We start from the raw sequence: 17,558 nt of genomic DNA, 5'->3' as shown, positions 1-17,558 counted from the left end.
CCCTGCCTTGGCCTGCACTTCTGAGGAGCATTTCCCCACGGAAGGCCCGTGTTGCATGACCGACAGTACAAGGGGGCAGGCCCAAGGAGCTAAACCACATCTCCTTTTGCTAGTTTTACCTTCTTGATGCTGCTGCTCTGAAACTGGAGGTGTGACGTTTGGGTGACCGGCTGTCCCGAGATTCTTTCTTCACGTCAGTGGGAGTTATCCTCTGCAGCAACTGCAGCATTGGCCTTGGATCTCCTACCAGCTCTTTGTCTGGTATTTTACTTCTTACATACCATTCAAAGATGCGGCTCTTCAAGATAGTGCTACAGCAAACAATCACTGTGTTAAGTACACAAGTTCTCAAAACACACATCTCCCATGAAAATGTTAGTTCAAGTCAAGCATCTTCAGACATGCCTCAATTCTCAACTGCTTTTTAAAGACGTTTCAAGCTTCGAATTAGTATCCACTTAATGCCATTCAGCAGGCCCTCGCAGATAAGACAACCACTACTACTGCTCCTGGCATCAACAAACACAGCGAAATCTGCTGTGCTTTATTTGGAAACACACTGGAGATTTTACACACACAATTATTTTATGTCTTTAGCTTTCTCATTTTCAGCTAGGTTTCATCTACCGCTCTTGTTAAGTCTACTTGGACCATGTGAGTTGTAGGAGAGGATCCACCTCGGAGGCCTTCCAGGAAGACGCGTGGTCGGGGCACGTTGCTCGAGCTCTCGCGCTTCGTCTGGGTGCCAGCGTCCTTGGGCAAGTACACCTGGGTACAGCTCTCTCTCCTCATGTGGCTGAGATCAGTCTGCATGGCACGGGTTAACTTGCGGCGCAAATTGGCCTGAACACACACACACAAAGTCAGGTTAAGCATATTTTTCTTTCAACATTTTAGTGCTGGTGTTTTGTGCTCAAGTGTTACACATTATTGTTTTGCATCGATGGGCTTCACAAAACCCGTAACGCGGCACAGCTTGCCCTAGCACCAGAACAGCCTTGCAGCTGTGATTCAGTAACTCCTGAAACCAGACTCTGTCAATAGCAGCATATATAGCTATTATAGCATTTTTATGTTTATTTTTAAGTTTCCTACTGCTTCTGTGTTTTTCTGTGGTGACTGTTTTATTTATTTATTTATTTATAGTGCTGAAGACTTTGTAAGAATAAAATGTTCTGTTCTCATGTTAGGTTCTTCTAGTGCTTCCGATTCATGTGGATCAACCTGGAAGCAGCCTGAATGTGACAGCAGGCAGATAAATCTCCCTGGGCACTTACAACCTAAGACAAGCTTGAAGATCCCAAATAGTGAGACTAACTACGGTTCAAGATTAAGCCCTGGGCTGGTCTCTGCCAAATGATCTGAGGGACTGTGTCACAACACATCACATGAAAGGGAAAAACGCTTCCCTTTCAATCACTGCTCATTATCTCCTTGGCAGGGAGTAAAACGTAAAGCAAATTCATGACTGCAAGTAAAAAGCCCTGTTTAATCAGAGCAGCTGATGTAGATATGCCTATAAAAACACCTCTTATGAAGAGTTAATATTACAAAGTCAGCACTGAAACACTAAATATATGTTCCTTCTTCCACTGAGCATCTCATGTCAGCAATGATGCAAAATAATATAAAACATACAGCATAATATTTGCACTGGAATAGACAAAATACAGTCCCACCTTCGTGCCCTCACAAGGCAGGGGGAAAGTCCCTAGAGCCCAGCCCAGTCAGTGGAGGTGGGAGAGGGGTTAAATTGGCCAAATTCACATGTTCCTATCAGAATTGACCAAAATGTTGCAGATAGTTAGGGAACGGCGGCCGGAAGATATCGTGCTGTACGGAAAGATAGGGCCCCTAATAGCCAATAGTGTTTAGTCTATGGTGTAAGCAGACGGATGTGACGTTGTAAACCTAGATATATAACACCTTGTTTCCCATCAATAAAGGCCATTTGCCGTCCACCACATTGCTGTCAACTAGCTGATGGCCTGAGTGGTTTGGGGGTGCTCGCCGTGCCGTCCCTGAACCAGGTCGCTGCAGCCATTTGAACTGCAACACCAAAATACTCTCCAGACTCCACCAACCAGCACTCCACTGACTGTAATGGAAACCAAAACCCCTGTGTGTAGACGTATTTTGGTTCTTCATCTGCAGCTGTATTTTATACACAGTGTCATCAAGAAAAACAGAGCAGGAAAAATAAAAATGGATTTACAAAAGGGATGGCATATAAAGAGAGTTTTTTGTTTGTTTGTTTGTTTTAAATCAGAGGAAGCTATTTACTGACAATTAAAGCAAGACTGCACCTGAAATACTGTCTCTATTAAGCTCATCCCTCTCAAGAACCGAATGAGCACCTCTGCAAGCAATACTGTATGCCTGCAGAGACACAGGTGTAAATCGTCATTTTTACCTTCTAACACCAAATAAATGTTACAACAAAATCATACTCTTAATGCCTCATATTACTGCAAGTTTTCTGGTGCACTATGATCAAGAGAGAAAAAACAAGTAAACAAACAAACACACGAGCATCTGAGCTTATCCTAAACGAAATTCACAAATGCACCCTTTCCTCCCCAACAGCCCCCCGATTTACAGATGAGTTGGTAACCTACTGGTTCAGCATTTCAATTTTAAAGATTGTATTGCTTTGTATTGTTTGGCACAGTCAGCATCAACAGATAATTCTGCCTGGAGCCTGGAATGATGTCTCAGATGGAGCATCTCTCAGCTGATAATAACACACCTCTAAACATTTCAAACTAATGAACTACAAAGCTTTTACTAAAAGCTCTTGTGAACAAGTTAACACTGTCAAAAACTCTCACTCCAAAGTTTTGTTTTCCTTATACAACCTTGGAGAGATCATAGCCAAACAGCAAAAACAACAGCAGAAAGTAAAGAGGCTGCACCGCAAACCAGAAGGCTCCAAACTGCATCGTTCCCCAAAATGTCCCAAAATGTTCCCAAAAGAGCGTTAGTCTGGGCTCAGCTCTTACTGGTAACTACTAGGAGTTCCCTTTATTAGGGCTGGCTGTAGCTGTTGCCTGCAGTATCGAGCCCACTTTAATCGAACGGTGAAAACCAAGTGGTCTACCTCAACAACTGCTTGCACTGCCAGGCCCTACAGAGGAGCTTTGTAAAAAGACACCGTTACTTTCAGAGCTTCTGTACATGTGACACAGAGACAAACTGTGGCTTCCAAACTACCAGACTTTCACCCTGTGTAACAAACGTTTCCTTCAGGTGCTGTGCTGCATGGTAAGCCTTCTTGCTCTCCTACCTCTCCTGGCTAGAAACAAGAGGAATTTGGATAGTATGAAAAATATTTCATTATGCAAAAAAAAAAAAAGGCTCATTATTGGTGTCTTCATGAATAATTTAGCTTAGCGAATGCTTTCCGTGGGGTCAAACATAATCATTACTAACCATTCTATCTGCCACTTAATAAAACCATACAATATTAATATAAATCACTTAATGTGCAGTGAAATTTTGCCTGACCCAAGGCCACAACATTTCTCTACAACAGAAGTACGTAGTGGTCCTTTTCAACTGCTAACATTATTTCACGACAGAGAAAGAGCCTTAAAATTCACTGCTAATCAAGAAATTCATCATGACAACTAAATAATTTAGAATCCATATGCAGCATCAGAAGAATGGCTCAAAAAGCTGTTTGGAGAACAAAACACGGAGAAAAAAAGCAGAGGAATGAGAAGGAAAGTCTGGAAAAGAGAATTTAAAAATACCCTCCTCCCTCCCCCCAACAAAAAACAAAGAACCCACAAAAACCCACACACTCCAGAAAAAACCTGGACCATTTAACAGGAGTGTTTATCTTTGGATACATTTAGCTGTATTTATGTTAAAAGGAAAAACACTTTACAATATTTTAACCTGAACTTTGGTATCCCACACATGAAACTGGTAATACCAGTACAAACCAGTTTTATAGCTTTTCTTCTCAGTTCCCATTCATTCCACTTGTAGGATGTCACAATAGTTGGGGGCAAGATATGAGTATCAGTTTGAGTGCTACTGTCACGTTTTGTGATTGGTTTCATCAAATATTCATCACCGTCTCTGACCTGGATTTAAAAAAAAAAAAAAAAAAAAAACTTATATTTGAATTCAGACGTTTCAGTAAAATGTCGTATTGACAAGACGCTTTTTAAAAGCAAGCAAGAGAGCAACAAGTCTGAAAATAGCAAGTGAATAATAATTTTTAGAGTCAGCAGTGCTTTTGTCTGCCCTGTACAGTCTCCAGAAAAAAAGTAGAAAGAAAAAAAGAAAGTATTTGATACAGTAATGTGCAGAAAGGGTTTTACACACAGGCCAGAGCTGAACCTCAGCCTCTCACCTCCTGGATGAGTGCTTAATCATTGCATTTTGATGAAAAGGGACCCCCCCACCAGCACATGTGTTTTATGAGGCAACCATCTCAGTTTATTTCCAACAATGGGCTCGAGATCACAAATCTCAATTAGAAGAACAGCGTACATCTCCACCAGGGCTGGGATATCAGCCATATCTTTCTCACCAAGGACAACATCAAGGCCGCATTCCTTGCATCACTATGTAGCTAGAAATCTCAATGCATCAGAAAAAGCCTGTGCATCCCCGTCAAGGCTGTGGATTTCACAGGCAAGCACCGTCGCATTCATTAACAACGCACCCTCTCTGACAACGTTATCTGCTCTGGAACTGCTGTGCCCAGACCCCACCAAGACTGCGCCCACACGCGCTGCCCGACTCACAAGCAGGAGCTCCAGGCCCTGTGCTGCTGCCCGTCTCGGCTTCTGTAGCTTCTGCAAACTGCTTTTGCAAGAAGAGGACAGGCAGCATCACGACATCAGCCACAGACTGCTCCTAGGCTAAGGACAAAAGCTTTCATCATTGCCGCAGTTCTTCAGGCAGAGGTAACACGCAAACTGCATTAGGAGGTGGCGGTCCTTATCTATACCCTAAGGACCTCGAGAGATGGCTCTTCAGACACCCTGTACAATAAGCAGGGGACTGTACTTTCTGAAGATGGGCATCGAGTGTTCCCTTCATGTCCTAGAAAGGGCAGGCAGAGGAGTGACCCAGCAAGAGGGAATGTGTACCTGTGCACCACATGGAGCCAGGTATTCAAGCTGGTGGTGAAGCTCAAGCAGCTGAATTAGCTCTGCGTGTTGCTTTGCTTTTTCTGTATTCAGCTGAATGGATTTATCGGGATCTTGAGCAAAAGCATATGCAGCTTCTTTGGAACTGAAGGCGTAATATCCGTCTTTGTGCTTCAAAATTCCAATAGCAGGGTTTCCTAAAGAAAGAATAATAGCAACACAATGAACCAGTATAATATGCAATAGAAGCAGCACTTGTAATTATGATTTCATGTTTCCCTTGAGTCATTTTTTCCCCTTTTTCCGTCAGAATAAATCAGAATCAATCCCTGAATGGAAGCTTTTAAGTACAGATCCATATGTTTCTACAGGCCAGCACAACTGCTTTTGTAAGTTCACATGCAGCACGCCTGAGCCTAGGTGAGGCTCCATGCCTGAAACAACAATAGATACAACTCCTATAGCAGGGACATAAGTAAACATGCACTTCCTCCTCTCTACGCTGCCCATACCCACAAATGTTTGCCCTACAATCTTCAACAAATATTTGCTTGCAGCTCAGCTGCCCATTCTCACCAAGGGGCGTAATGCTGAAATTATCTGAAGAAGGAGATTAAGCAATTGAGAAGTCCAACAATAAAGTAACAGGAAATTTCAATGTCAATAAAGGCCAAGTAACACATATAGGAAAACAGCGCAAGCTCAGGGACACTGCTAAGCTCTGCTTCGGATATTACGGCCGTGGGAAGACGTAGCAACATCACAGACAGTGCCTTGGAAATGCTAAATTGCAGCATCCAGTGGCAATGAGAAAAGCAAAAGGCATGTCAGTATTAGGACAGAGGGTTAATATTAGTAACAGAGGGTGCAAAGAGGGAAGCATTCAGATCACTGCTTTACGTTTTGACTGGTCCTTGTGTACTTACACAGGAAGAAAAAGGTCTAATTACAAAGCCTACCTGGCAGGATGAGGCCTTTCTCACCAATTGCATGTGCACAGAAACCATGGAACTGGATGAGCAACTGATCAAAATTAGTGGTGGTCTCTGGAAAAAGCCATTCTCGGTTCTTGAAATCAGAAACATTTACTCTGGTTTCTGCAAATAAAGGTTAACAATGGAAGGATGACAGTAAAAAAAAATAATCTCATGCTAAAATACAACTATGCTATAGGATGACTGGACTGACATTATCTTCCTAGGATGGCCTAGGAAGTGCTAAGATGCCAAAACCCCAAACCTTGACCCTGCCTTAAATGAAATGAAAAAGTTTCACTTCATTTCAGGATCTTAGTATCAATTTACTTTGGAAACAGGATTATACAAGAAGATAGTGTAATTCTACTTAGTTTTCATGCACTCACACATTACAAATATCTCAGAGTCTAACTTGGTTATTTGGGATATCATCTTACAGAGAAATATTTCTAGTAACAAAAGTCCCATTAAATTAGCTTTCTATTCCCATTCCCCTTTACCCCTCTAATTTCAGAATCACAGAAGTTCCAGAAGTTATAAAAAGACATAATAAAATGTGAAGAAACTTAAATTTTAGAAATATTCTTCTTTCTGTTCATTCTGCCATTTTTATAAAGTATGTTTCTACTTAGTAAGGAGATATCTATATACTACATATATACACAACTAAAGTGTATTTTATACATATTACATATAAAATAAAAGCTTGAACTACACCAGATAGATAAAAACATTAAACCCATGTGTTACTAGGACTTCATTTTATTAAACTATATGTGAACTCCAGTTATTAAATGTGTAGCACTTTCAAATAGAATTTAAATTACAACATCTTGCAAGGACTGAAAAAAAAGAAGAAAAAAGCAGTAATTTTTAGTACCCATGGTTTCTCTTATCCTTTCCTCATCACTTTTCACAGTCACTCCTTCCAGAAGAGATGTTAGCACCTCCTCAGGGAAAAGCTCTGACTGGATTTTCAAGAACTGTTGCAGGTTACTAGCCATATTTGTGAGCAAACTTAGCAGCAGTATCTCATCCTGAAAGCTGGTCCATAGGTTTGAAAGTGCAATGAAGAGAGGCTAGAAAATAAAGAAAATTATCTGAATCCACAATTGCTTATGCCTGTAACATAACCCAAATGTTGTTCTCAACAGTCTCAGCTATGAATGAAGAAGGTTATCTAAAAGGCCTTCAGCATCTAAAAATGGAAGTTATGTATGTCCAAGCCTCAGAGAAATAATGATTTTTCATTCAAGTCCAAAGTCTTTCCAAAAATAGGTTACCCTGACACTATACTTTGACTTGAGAGCTTCATTGCCAATATAGTTTTAAAAATGAAAATAAGGCATAAAGAATAAGACGGGGCAGAGAGCCAGAAAAAAAAAATGCAACTGTTTAGCTACCAAGTGAAGTAAGAACACATCTATATGTAAAAAATATCAGACTGTCTCATTTCCCTTGCTTCAAAAGTGACCTAGAATCACAACTCCCAAGACATGACACATGCCGCAGGAATGGAGTGCGAGCTTGGGAGGGCACAGCGTCCAAGGTGAACTGGAAGTGCCATTCCCAACAGCTGCTGACGGGATGTGCCCACAGCAGCTCCTGACCTCCAAGGTGAAGGCTGATTTCTGGGTTAGTGACAGAAAATGTGCCCTGTGACTTCTAGACTCATGGCACATTTAGTAGAGATCCAGTGACCTTGAAACACATGTTGACAATGATTAGCCCTGGAATGCATCAGCATCACTAACCTAACATTAGGGTTACCAAAAAAAAAGGAAATTAAAGGAATTAAAGGAAAAGAAACAAGATCAAAAATATGCTTGTTAGAATTAACAAGATAAATACACTATGAAAAAAATCTGTTGTGTTTCCTGTAACAAATGTTTACTCTAAGTAGAGACCTTATCCTACATTTTTTTCATTGTAGAATGTCCTGCTTCTCCACATTCCTGCATGATGTAGCTACTCAGAAACTACTTGAGTACAACAAGAACTAATATGTATTCTGTCACAGCAAAATCTCTTCCTGCAAAAGACCTGAAATTAAATAACCTGATATATTCTCGAAATAATGAAGCAGCAAAGAAGAAAAACCAGCAAAACAGCATGAAGAGAGAAGAAAATCTAGGAAGGAAGCAGAGAAGTGCAAATAGATTCTACGGAAAAGGGTGATAAATATTCAAAAAGGTTAAATTCAGGTCAGTCACAGCCTTGTATCGCATAGAGGAAGAGACGGACTTTTCCAGAGCAAGCTGAAAAACACAGACCTAGCTTCCTTCTCTGACCTACCCTGGAGAGAAGCCCATTCACCTCTTCCATCTCCTCCCTCCTCTGCCATTATGACTATTTTACAGTGCATCCCTGGCACTTAAGCCCCATAAAGATGGAGAAAAAGAGAAAGAACTGCTTCGAGCAGCTGGACAAAGGGAAAACATTCTCCAAAAGGAGGAGGTCTGGCTTATAAAAACACAAGCATCTATAAACAAGAGCATCAGGCTATGCCCAAGAGGTATCTCAGTCAAAATGTCACTCATAAATTTGCAGCACAAACGCCTTTAAGGAAAACATAAAACATTAAAAAAAAAAAATCTCTGAGTAGGTAGTGGGGGATGATCTCCTTCCCCCTACTCTATGTTATATTCTATTTATTTATCCCAGCTGAGCACAGAGTTAGGCTAGGGCAGGGCTCCCTGCCTGCTTGCTGGCCAGGCAGCGCACACAGACCGCCCGGCTGGAAGGAGAGGCTGCTGGACACGGTAACTGCGGCAGCGCCACTGCAGACTTCAGCTTAGGAGGGTTCTAATGGCACGATTGCTTATCTTCACAAAACTTGAAGAAAATGAATTATTTTAAGATCTCGAAAAATCTGGCTGAAGCTTGGCCAACAGGTCCAGAGCAATTTAGAGGACCAGAGAGACTAAAAACCTTGCTAGAAACCTACATTCTTTCAAAAAAAAAAAAAAAAGTTATCCAGGAGTCATCCTGCAATTACAGAGTACTGCTACCTGAAAGGACTTCAAAAGAATCATGTGCTGTTATCTGTTATTGCTACTGCCATTTCTGCAAGAAACAGAAGTATTTATACAAAACAAGAAAATATGACAATCTACATTACTGACAAATGATTCAAGACACAATAAAATACTAGTTAATTCCTTCTTCCCTTTTCTGCCCCTTGCTTTTCTTCTGTCTAGAGATGCAATCTTTATTTTAGCTGCCCCTTCAAAAATCACTTGAAATTACTGTTATAATAGGTAAAAAATACTGCAGCCTTTTTCTTCACATCAACTATGCAAAAATATTCTGATAAAGTATTTTATAATAGTTTTCTAATCTTTTATAATTAAGAAGAAATAGGTCTTCCACTCAAAATACTTACAAAAACTTCTGTTGTACCCACAGAAACCTTATTCTGAACTGTGTTTTTTAACTGCTCCATTGTTGCTGCAAACTGCTTATTTGTCATTTCAACTTCTCTAGCACTTGTAATTACTTCAGACTGGAAAGAAAACATGTTTTGGGTAAGAACTATGACAGCCAAAAAAATAAGCATATGACAGTCAAAAAAATAAGATCTCCTCATTTAACTATTTCCAAACATCTATTTTTTAAAAACTGAAATGCACCCTGAATGAAATACACTATTCCTCAAGTACTTGGGTGTAAAACTAGGCACTTCTCTCAAACGTATATAGTTTTGCTTTTTTTTTCTTATATAAAATCATTACACTTTTACAGTAAAGAGAATGGAAAAAAGAGAATGGAAAAAAAAAGAAATATTCTTCACAGCTTTATGACAAACACAGAAGTAATAAAGAGCCTACAGTTTCTCAAAAAAAAGTCTTTATAAAGAAAATATAAGTTTCCAGAATTTAAGTGGCATTCTTAGAAGACTTCTGATCACTCAGTATGGATCAAATCTGAAACTGATCAATTACCTTATTTCAGGTAATCTGGCTTTTATTGCAAGATATTTTACAACAGAATTCAATATTACTCTCCAGTCATCACACAGTGTTCAAGCAGACTAAGTATCAGTACACAAACAAGAAAAAAAGAGAATTCTACTTTTTAAATTCTTTACTAATAAGGTTAAATTAGGAAAAAAAAAAAAAAAAGGAAAGGACTCTAAAAACGAAACAGAAGGCTCAAAAAGGTCTGCTTTGTCTTTCACCATACAGTAACCAAACCAGCAAGCTGGTTACGAGGTTTGCATGACAGATTACGTAAATTCTCTTGTACTGAGATAAATTTGATTTCAATGGCTTCTGAATCAGGCCCCTCATTTTTCCATCCTGTACAAGCAGGTAGCTTGAATATATCCCATGTGCAATAAAAACAGGCTGCAACGTGACGATATCTCACCATGAGGACGCAAAGGAAGGCTTCATATTGTCTCACGTTGAACAGTGCTTCTTTTAACTTTAGCGAGCTGAGCTGCACGTGCCTGTGGCGATCTTCACTCATGGATTCCAGGAGAGCTGTGTAGCAGGGGGCCAGAGCATGGCAGGTGCTCAGGGCCTCATCAAGGGCCCGCGTAGCTGACGGAATAGCTTCATTCAGAATGGCTGGCACTGTTTGAAGAGCATAAATATGAAATACACACAAAAAGAATGACTTGAAAATGATTACAATACAGTTTTATGAGCAATACAGTCTCACAGCAAAGCTTCGATTTCTACTTTTTATCCTGATATTCATGCATGTCCAAATGCTTGCGTACCACATCCAGTGAGGTATCTCACTAGCCAAGTGGTTTCAAAGAATCATAATTGCAGGTGCACAAACATTACAGTCAAGGACTGTGAGGAAATTAGCTTTATAATAGATGCAGTTCAGTTGCTAACACTGGCATGGGTTTCCTGAGAGGCTTTAAATAATTTCCATAATTCTCAATTCTCTGTTTGTCATATTTTACATGTGAGAAAACTATAACAGGCCACACATTTCCTGAATACTTAGATATCTAACAATAGTCTGAGGCAGATTGCTGTTATACATTGAAAAAAGGTACTATGCAAAAAAAATTATCTATGTAGTTACTAAAATTAAATATTGGTACTTTAAAAAAAATAAAAATAAACAAAACCACAGATTCTCCAAACTGGCACAGGTCAACCTCAAAATACTTTGCTGATATGAAACATTCACTAAATAATTTATTTTTTAAAAAAATGCATTATCAACAGAGGACATCCATTACACCCCATGTTTTGATACGCAAGCACATGTTTGAGCAATGGAATGATACAAGGAGGTCCAGGCACTTTCCTGAATTGCACATTGCAGACATTTGTTGTTTTATTCCTCTTCAGATTTAGTTTTTAATACAAGCAGCAGCCACGTAACTAGAGCTCTGGTATATCTAATCAAAACCCTGTGGGCACAGATAGGCTAGATCTAACAAAACTGAGAAGCAAATTTGCTCAGGTATCTGAAGTGGTCTAACCACAGCAATAGAAACCTCAGCTGATTTACTCTTTTTAGAAGTAGGGTAAAAAGCCAGTGAAGATCCCTGCCCCAGAAAGATTTCTGCTAAAACACCCTGAACTGTGGCATAAAATCAAGTATTTTGATTTCCGTTTTAAGAACATTCATGCTGTATTTTTACCCACTGATTCAAAAGTGATGCATAAACAACCCAATACAAGAGACAGTAAGCTACCAAAGTGCAATAGGACTAACAAACATATTACCTACTTGAAAAGGCCACCGAACACAGATACTACAGTGACAAAGGCCACAATGTGTTGTACATCACACCTGTTTCATAACCACAATAGCTGAGTATCTGGGCACACTGTAACCCAAGTCCCTGTGAGCCTAGAGCAGAGCCAACCACAACACAGAAAGGTGGCATTTGTGGGAAAGCATGTGTTACAAAAACAGAAATATAAAACTGGAAATATAAGAACCCTTGGCATAAGACTTGAGAAATATTCTCAAAACCATTTCTACTGAATAGCCATTTATTTGATTATTACTTGTGAATTATCAGAACTAATGTTGACTTTTGGGGGAGAGAGAAAAAAAAAAAACTTTAAAAATATGAGAAACAGGAAAGTTTTGCCCTAATCTGAACAAGGTTTTTGCAAAACTTCAGGATAACCATTAGCTTTATTATTAAACAAACAAAACTGGATTCAAAAAATTTTATAACATGATAAGAACTGTATGAAGTTTCTCTAAATTATCAGAATACAGGTAATACCCCATCAACTTTTATCACTTTTTGTTACATATACTCAACAGAAAATTTCAGCTGGACTGACAGTGTCCTTTTGAGATTTTAAGTAACTGTTTTTAAGCAATCATTACACATTTCATTCACTTAGTGAATGATCCCCACAGGATCAGGGGCCAAGTCACGAGGTAAAGTAATGCATGAAGTTAACACAGACAACCCTTCCACATGGCCTGCAAAGGGCTCTTAGTTAAACAGCTGTCTACCTGGCACCCTATATTCAAATAAAAAACATGTACAGAAGTACCTCCAGGTTCAAAGCAGGTATCATTGGAACTACACTAGCAAAGAAGGCCAGGACAAAATGATTGGGAATTCATAACCAAAATACCGCTGCAGTCTTTGACTTACAGTCATCAATGCTGCTTCCTCCCTTCCCACGGTCCTTGTTGAACAACCGAATTCCTGTGACAAGCTTGGTGAGAGTTTTCAGCTGCTGCTCTTTGTTCTTTTTACTGAGTGAGGTGAAAGCAGCCATCTCAGTCTGAGGGAATACGCTCTGCAAGGCAGCTAGGAGGATTATAGAAAGTGAGGAAGAAATTCGGTTTGAGGGAACAAATAAGAAAATCATTAAACACACAAAAATACCCTCTCCTGAACAACTGTGGAAAGTCTATGGTAGATTTTGACTTCAAGGCTGGGCAGTGGCAGTCTGGATACTCACCATTTACCACAGTTCACCACATCTATACCTAAAGATCAGCAAAGAGAAGGCAAAATTTTCTTTTTTCAGTAAGAAAGTTCACTACTGCAAGTTTACTGACCTGCTACCTCCCTGACAACTTCAATATCCGTGGGGGAGCCAAGGCCAGAGCGCAGCAGCACGTAGCTGACGATGCCTCGATACACACTCTCCATTTCTTCTTTCACACGAGGACGGCTATCTGTGATCTCTCTGACCAGAGGGGCCAGCCTTCCCTCCAGAATACGATGCTGCTCACTGAGGAATTCAGCTAGGAAAGAAGAACCATGAGAAAGGGCTACTTAAATTCACTGCAATTTGGGGCGCACAAAGGGAAAAATGCATCTCCAGAGTCAGACAGCCTGCTCAAGGTTTCTGAAACACAGATATGTGAACTAGATGTCCAAGGAACCAGGCCATCATAATTTACAGCAGTAGAGTTTACAATGAGCATAACTGGCAAAATTAACAGCAGTCAGTAGAGCCCAGAGAACTACTTAGCCATCAGCTCTGACTCTCTGGACTCCACTGACTACAGCAGGACCTAACAGATACAGAGTATGCCCCACACCCTGAAGTTAAACCTGAACATTGCCCGGAGCCTCAGATTGTTACTGAGCTTCCTGAACTCAGTCCACTTCACTGTTTTGAGCCTGTGTGAGGTTACCATTGGCCAGGCCAAACCACCATACTTGGCTTTGACAATATGTAATGTGATTAATACTAAAATCTTTGAATCCCTAGCCAGGGATTTATATTTGCTTTACCGCCAGCAGTTATTTAACAGGAGTCATTATTCTCCCTGCAGAAAGATATTAAATGCTGAGCTCAGAATCAGTTTATTCTGCTAAATAATATATTTGTATTGAAATTACCTCGTTTTGCATAATTCATATAAAAGTACACTTGCATCTTAATCGTGTCCAGGGATGGGTTTGTTGTGTCAAGCAGTCTAGTAACACAGAGCTAAGAAGAGAGGCAGAATAAATGAATTATTTTAAATCACTGGAGAAACTTCTGACCTGTCAATAACCGTGACCCAGGTTTCACAGCAGTAAGAGAGCCCCCTTCTGTCCATCCTCCCACCATGCAGGGAATATTACAAAGGGTAAAGCGTTACCACCAGGAAGGAACAGTCACTCCAGTCTTTAGCGACAGAACCATGAGAATACGGTATCTTCAGGGACTTGAAAAATGTGCATATCACAAATGTTATTCTAGGCTCAGGAATAGGTAGCAAATAATGCTATAGTCTTAGCTAAGTACTGACAGATAATTCAACATCACGTCAGAATTACCTGGATGAGATTTTGCACATCGGGTTTTGTAAGAATTCGATCCACATTGAAGTCATTTTTTGGATCTAGAACAACAGCTTTCACCTAGAGATTGCCAAAAGAAAGCTATTAGTTTATATCTCAACATACACTGTATGGGACTAACCTTTTTTTCTTCCTAAAAATTCTCAGATGCAGACAATATTTCTTTAGCTTAAAAAAGAAACAATTAAAACTAATTCTTGCCATCTTTACTTTTGTTACCCTTGTGAATTATAAACAGCTCCTATCCTGTAATCCTTCTTTTTTATTGCAAGCCAGGGTGACACATATTCATGAGGTTTTCTGACAGAGTGAATAGGTTTGTAGGAACAACAGTTTACAATGATTGGGTCCAACAGCTGGAGAGTGCAATGAATACGAACTTTATACATTTATTGAACAAAAGTAACTGTGACAGAGCTACGGTTTAAGAGAGAGAGTGTAAAGTCACATTTTTTCCATCTGGAAGATTAGTACCTTACTTTAGGTTATTCATCTGTGCAAATAATTACTTGATTAAATTTTTGAAAGCAAATATTATCTTTACTATTCTTTTTTCCGTGGCAATCTTTGATGATGAAACAAAGTTACTGCATTTCATGCGCTGCCAGTTTCAATTTCAGTTCTCTGACATAAGTGGGAAAAAAAAATCTAACTTGGGCCCCAAATACTGCAGAAAAATATTTCAATACAGCTCCTTTAAAAGTTACTTAGAAAAAATATTTTCCTGGAAAAAAATTATAAAAAAAATTCAGGTTTGTTCACACACTTCTAGGTTGATGTTGTTTGCACCACTGTTACGCACATATTAATAATAATAATAATAAATAAAAACAGCCACTATTTGGGTAAAAAATTCATAGTATTTTTGCATACAAAGAAATATTTGCATACTTCGGAGTATTTTGCCAGCCATGTGAGGAAGTTTTCATTCATAAGACTTTTTGTACTTAACTGATACTACTTTTGAGCCTAGGGTATTTTTTTTTTAAACCACAGTGTCATCTTCATCTAGGAAGAAAACATAAAAGACAGACTAACAACACTGCTATGCAACATTTACACTCCTATAAAATATTACCAGAAGCTTATCAATTCCATTCATGACATCCCAAAAAAGAAGTGTCACCCTCCTACACACCAAGTTTTGCAGATGTATTTAGGTTATATTCTGCAATGCTACTGTACTTTGTTGCAATGCTGCAATGCTTTGCTGTACAGATGCCAAGTGCAGAATTTTTTAGCACACATACAGTTGCCTATCAACGACAACACTGAGATTGCCTTCTTTTCTAAATAAAGAAAAAAAAAAAGGTTTATCAGCCTATAGAAGAAAAATGAGAGAAGACAACTCTCAGGGTTTAAGCAATTCTGAGGGCTCAAGACCCACAGTCTTTCCAGTGTCTTATAGTCCCATTCAGCAATTCAGAGGGATAAGGTATTTCCTTAGGTTTTTAAGGCCCCATATTGAATATCAATGAATGTCCCTTTAAAACTTCTCAACCTGTGCCATCAGAAACAGAGATTATTTCGAAGTTCAAGTTGCTCTCAAAAGCCTCAGCTGCAGCCAATCCAACTGTGGCACCGTGACACGAGACTGACATTTGAAGTTTATTATTTTTAACACCAAAAGAATGATTTATGTCTTTGCTTAACATCATTCACTCTGACTAGTGACTGCAGGGGAACTATTCACACTGTGTAAAATTAGTCTTTACACCATGAAGGTCTTAGAGACAGGTTTGGATGCCAAACCAAAAGCTCCCAGGTTTGAAAATTCTGATCCACAGGCTCTCTTATTAAAATATACATATTTGTTAATATCTTATTGACCATAAGAGAATTTGAGCATTAGAAAAAAAATAAGTAAATGAATAAAAAAAAATGAAATATTTAATCTTACCATGAAAGCTACCAAGGTTTCAGAAACAGTTTGTCCTTTGCTGGCACATTCTTGTCCTATTTCACGAATGATTTTCCTTATGACATTTTCAGTTTGGTAGGAAGACATCCTGAATAAGCAAGACAATGACAGGCTTGAGATTCACCATCATGTATTTCAGATTTGTCTTTCAGTGTTTCTTTTCCCCAGTGTACTATTTGCTGTCAGCAGCAGCAGTACGTATTTTCTGCAAAGCCTCTCAGGCTTTCACATTTCTACAAACCACTTGCCTAGCGGTGGCAGAGATGATTTATGGCAGGATGGACAACAGTCGACATGAGTATTTGGTAGTAATAGAACTTAATGCAAAACAAGGTCAACAGGAAGAAAAATGAAAGCAGATTAGAAGAATATCAGTCTAGGTAGTCTTTGTTTGAGAGATGGATTATTTATTATGAAGTGATTAATTCAGCTACTGACAAGAGGTGAATAGCAAAGTCAGGCAGCTCTGTAGGAACAAACTGCTATTTCCAAACATACCTGAAAGCCAACATGAGGCTTTCATTCCCACAGACACCTGCTGGACACAACACGGGCATGGACCAGAACCACGAAATCACTGTTTATTTTGGATTGAAATGAACCTCTGGAGATAGCTGAATCCAAGACCTCGAGCAGCACCACATAGCACAGGTTACCCAGGGCCGTGTCCAGGCGGCTTGGCGCATCTTCAAGCACGGAAGCCCCATGGCCTCCCTGTTCAGGCGAGAGAGCACCTGAGTCCCCGAGCACTCCTGGGGCTCTTCGCCGGATACGTCCCTGTCTCTGCGCTACCGGAGGCGGCGGCGCAGCCGCCCCGCACTCACCTGCCACGGCCACGGCCCGTGGGGCCCGAACCGGCCCGAACCGGATCGCACCGGCCAGCGGCGGGAGCGTCCGCGCGTTGCCATGGCGCCGCCGCGGCCCCGCCCCAATGGAGGCCCCGCCCCCTGCTGGCCCCGCCCCCGAGAGCGGCCCTGCCGCGTGTGCACGTGAGCATGGGAAACGTGCGTGTGCGCATGCGCTTGCATGTGGCGCTAGATATGTGTTTATATACATAGACACACACACATATGTATTCACACACGCATATATTCACATACACACACATACATATTTGGATGCTTCTCTGTATGCAAAACGTGCATATATACAAAACATATATGTGCATATACACACAAGTGTATAAGCACATGCACCCAATGAATTCATATATATGTATACATATACACAACATATACTGTTGTGCATATCATATGCACACTGCTGTAGAAACACAGGCACGCAATGAATGGATA

At 40.0% G+C, this 17,558-nt stretch overlaps 1 protein-coding gene across 1 annotated transcript; it reads right to left on the bottom strand.

Annotated features, from left to right (window-relative positions):
• Positions 1–592: 592 nt before the first annotated feature.
• CFAP206 (cilia and flagella associated protein 206) lies at positions 593–16,350 on the bottom strand. The gene is made up of 12 exons (XM_010222648.2): positions 16,243–16,350; positions 14,319–14,402; positions 13,896–13,986; positions 13,103–13,291; positions 12,690–12,848; positions 10,460–10,668; positions 9,474–9,593; positions 6,969–7,167; positions 6,071–6,208; positions 5,112–5,308; positions 3,951–4,094; positions 593–843 (listed from the first exon to the last, which is right to left on the bottom strand). Exons 1-12 carry the CDS (start codon positions 16,348–16,350, stop codon positions 613–615), a joined length of 1,869 nt encoding a protein of 622 aa, XP_010220950.2. The 3' UTR covers positions 593–612.
• Positions 16,351–17,558: the final 1,208 nt, after the last annotated feature.

This window comes from Tinamus guttatus, unplaced genomic scaffold, assembly GCF_059628265.1.
Source record: "Tinamus guttatus ecotype Peru unplaced genomic scaffold, ASM5962826v1 Tinamus_guttatus_pri_ptg000070l, whole genome shotgun sequence".
In the NCBI taxonomy this organism is placed as follows: domain Eukaryota; kingdom Metazoa; phylum Chordata; class Aves; order Tinamiformes; family Tinamidae; genus Tinamus; species Tinamus guttatus.
Note: the sequence above shows the minus strand (reverse complement) of the source record. Positions and strands in the feature narration are given on the sequence as shown.

Excerpts from the sequence above, each read along its gene's own strand:
- CFAP206 (XM_010222648.2), bottom strand. The coding sequence starts at position 16,350 with ATGTCTTCCTACCAAACTGAAAATGTCATAAGGAAAATCATTCGTGAA. Across the intron at positions 12,849-13,102 it reads AGTTGTCAGGGAGGTAGCAG|CTGCCTTGCAGAGCGTATTC; the intron begins GTCAGTAAACTT and ends TAATCCTCCTAG. Across the intron at positions 4,095-5,111 it reads TGGCTCCATGTGGTGCACAG|GTCAGAGACGGTGATGAATA; the intron begins GTACACATTCCC and ends TTTTAAATCCAG.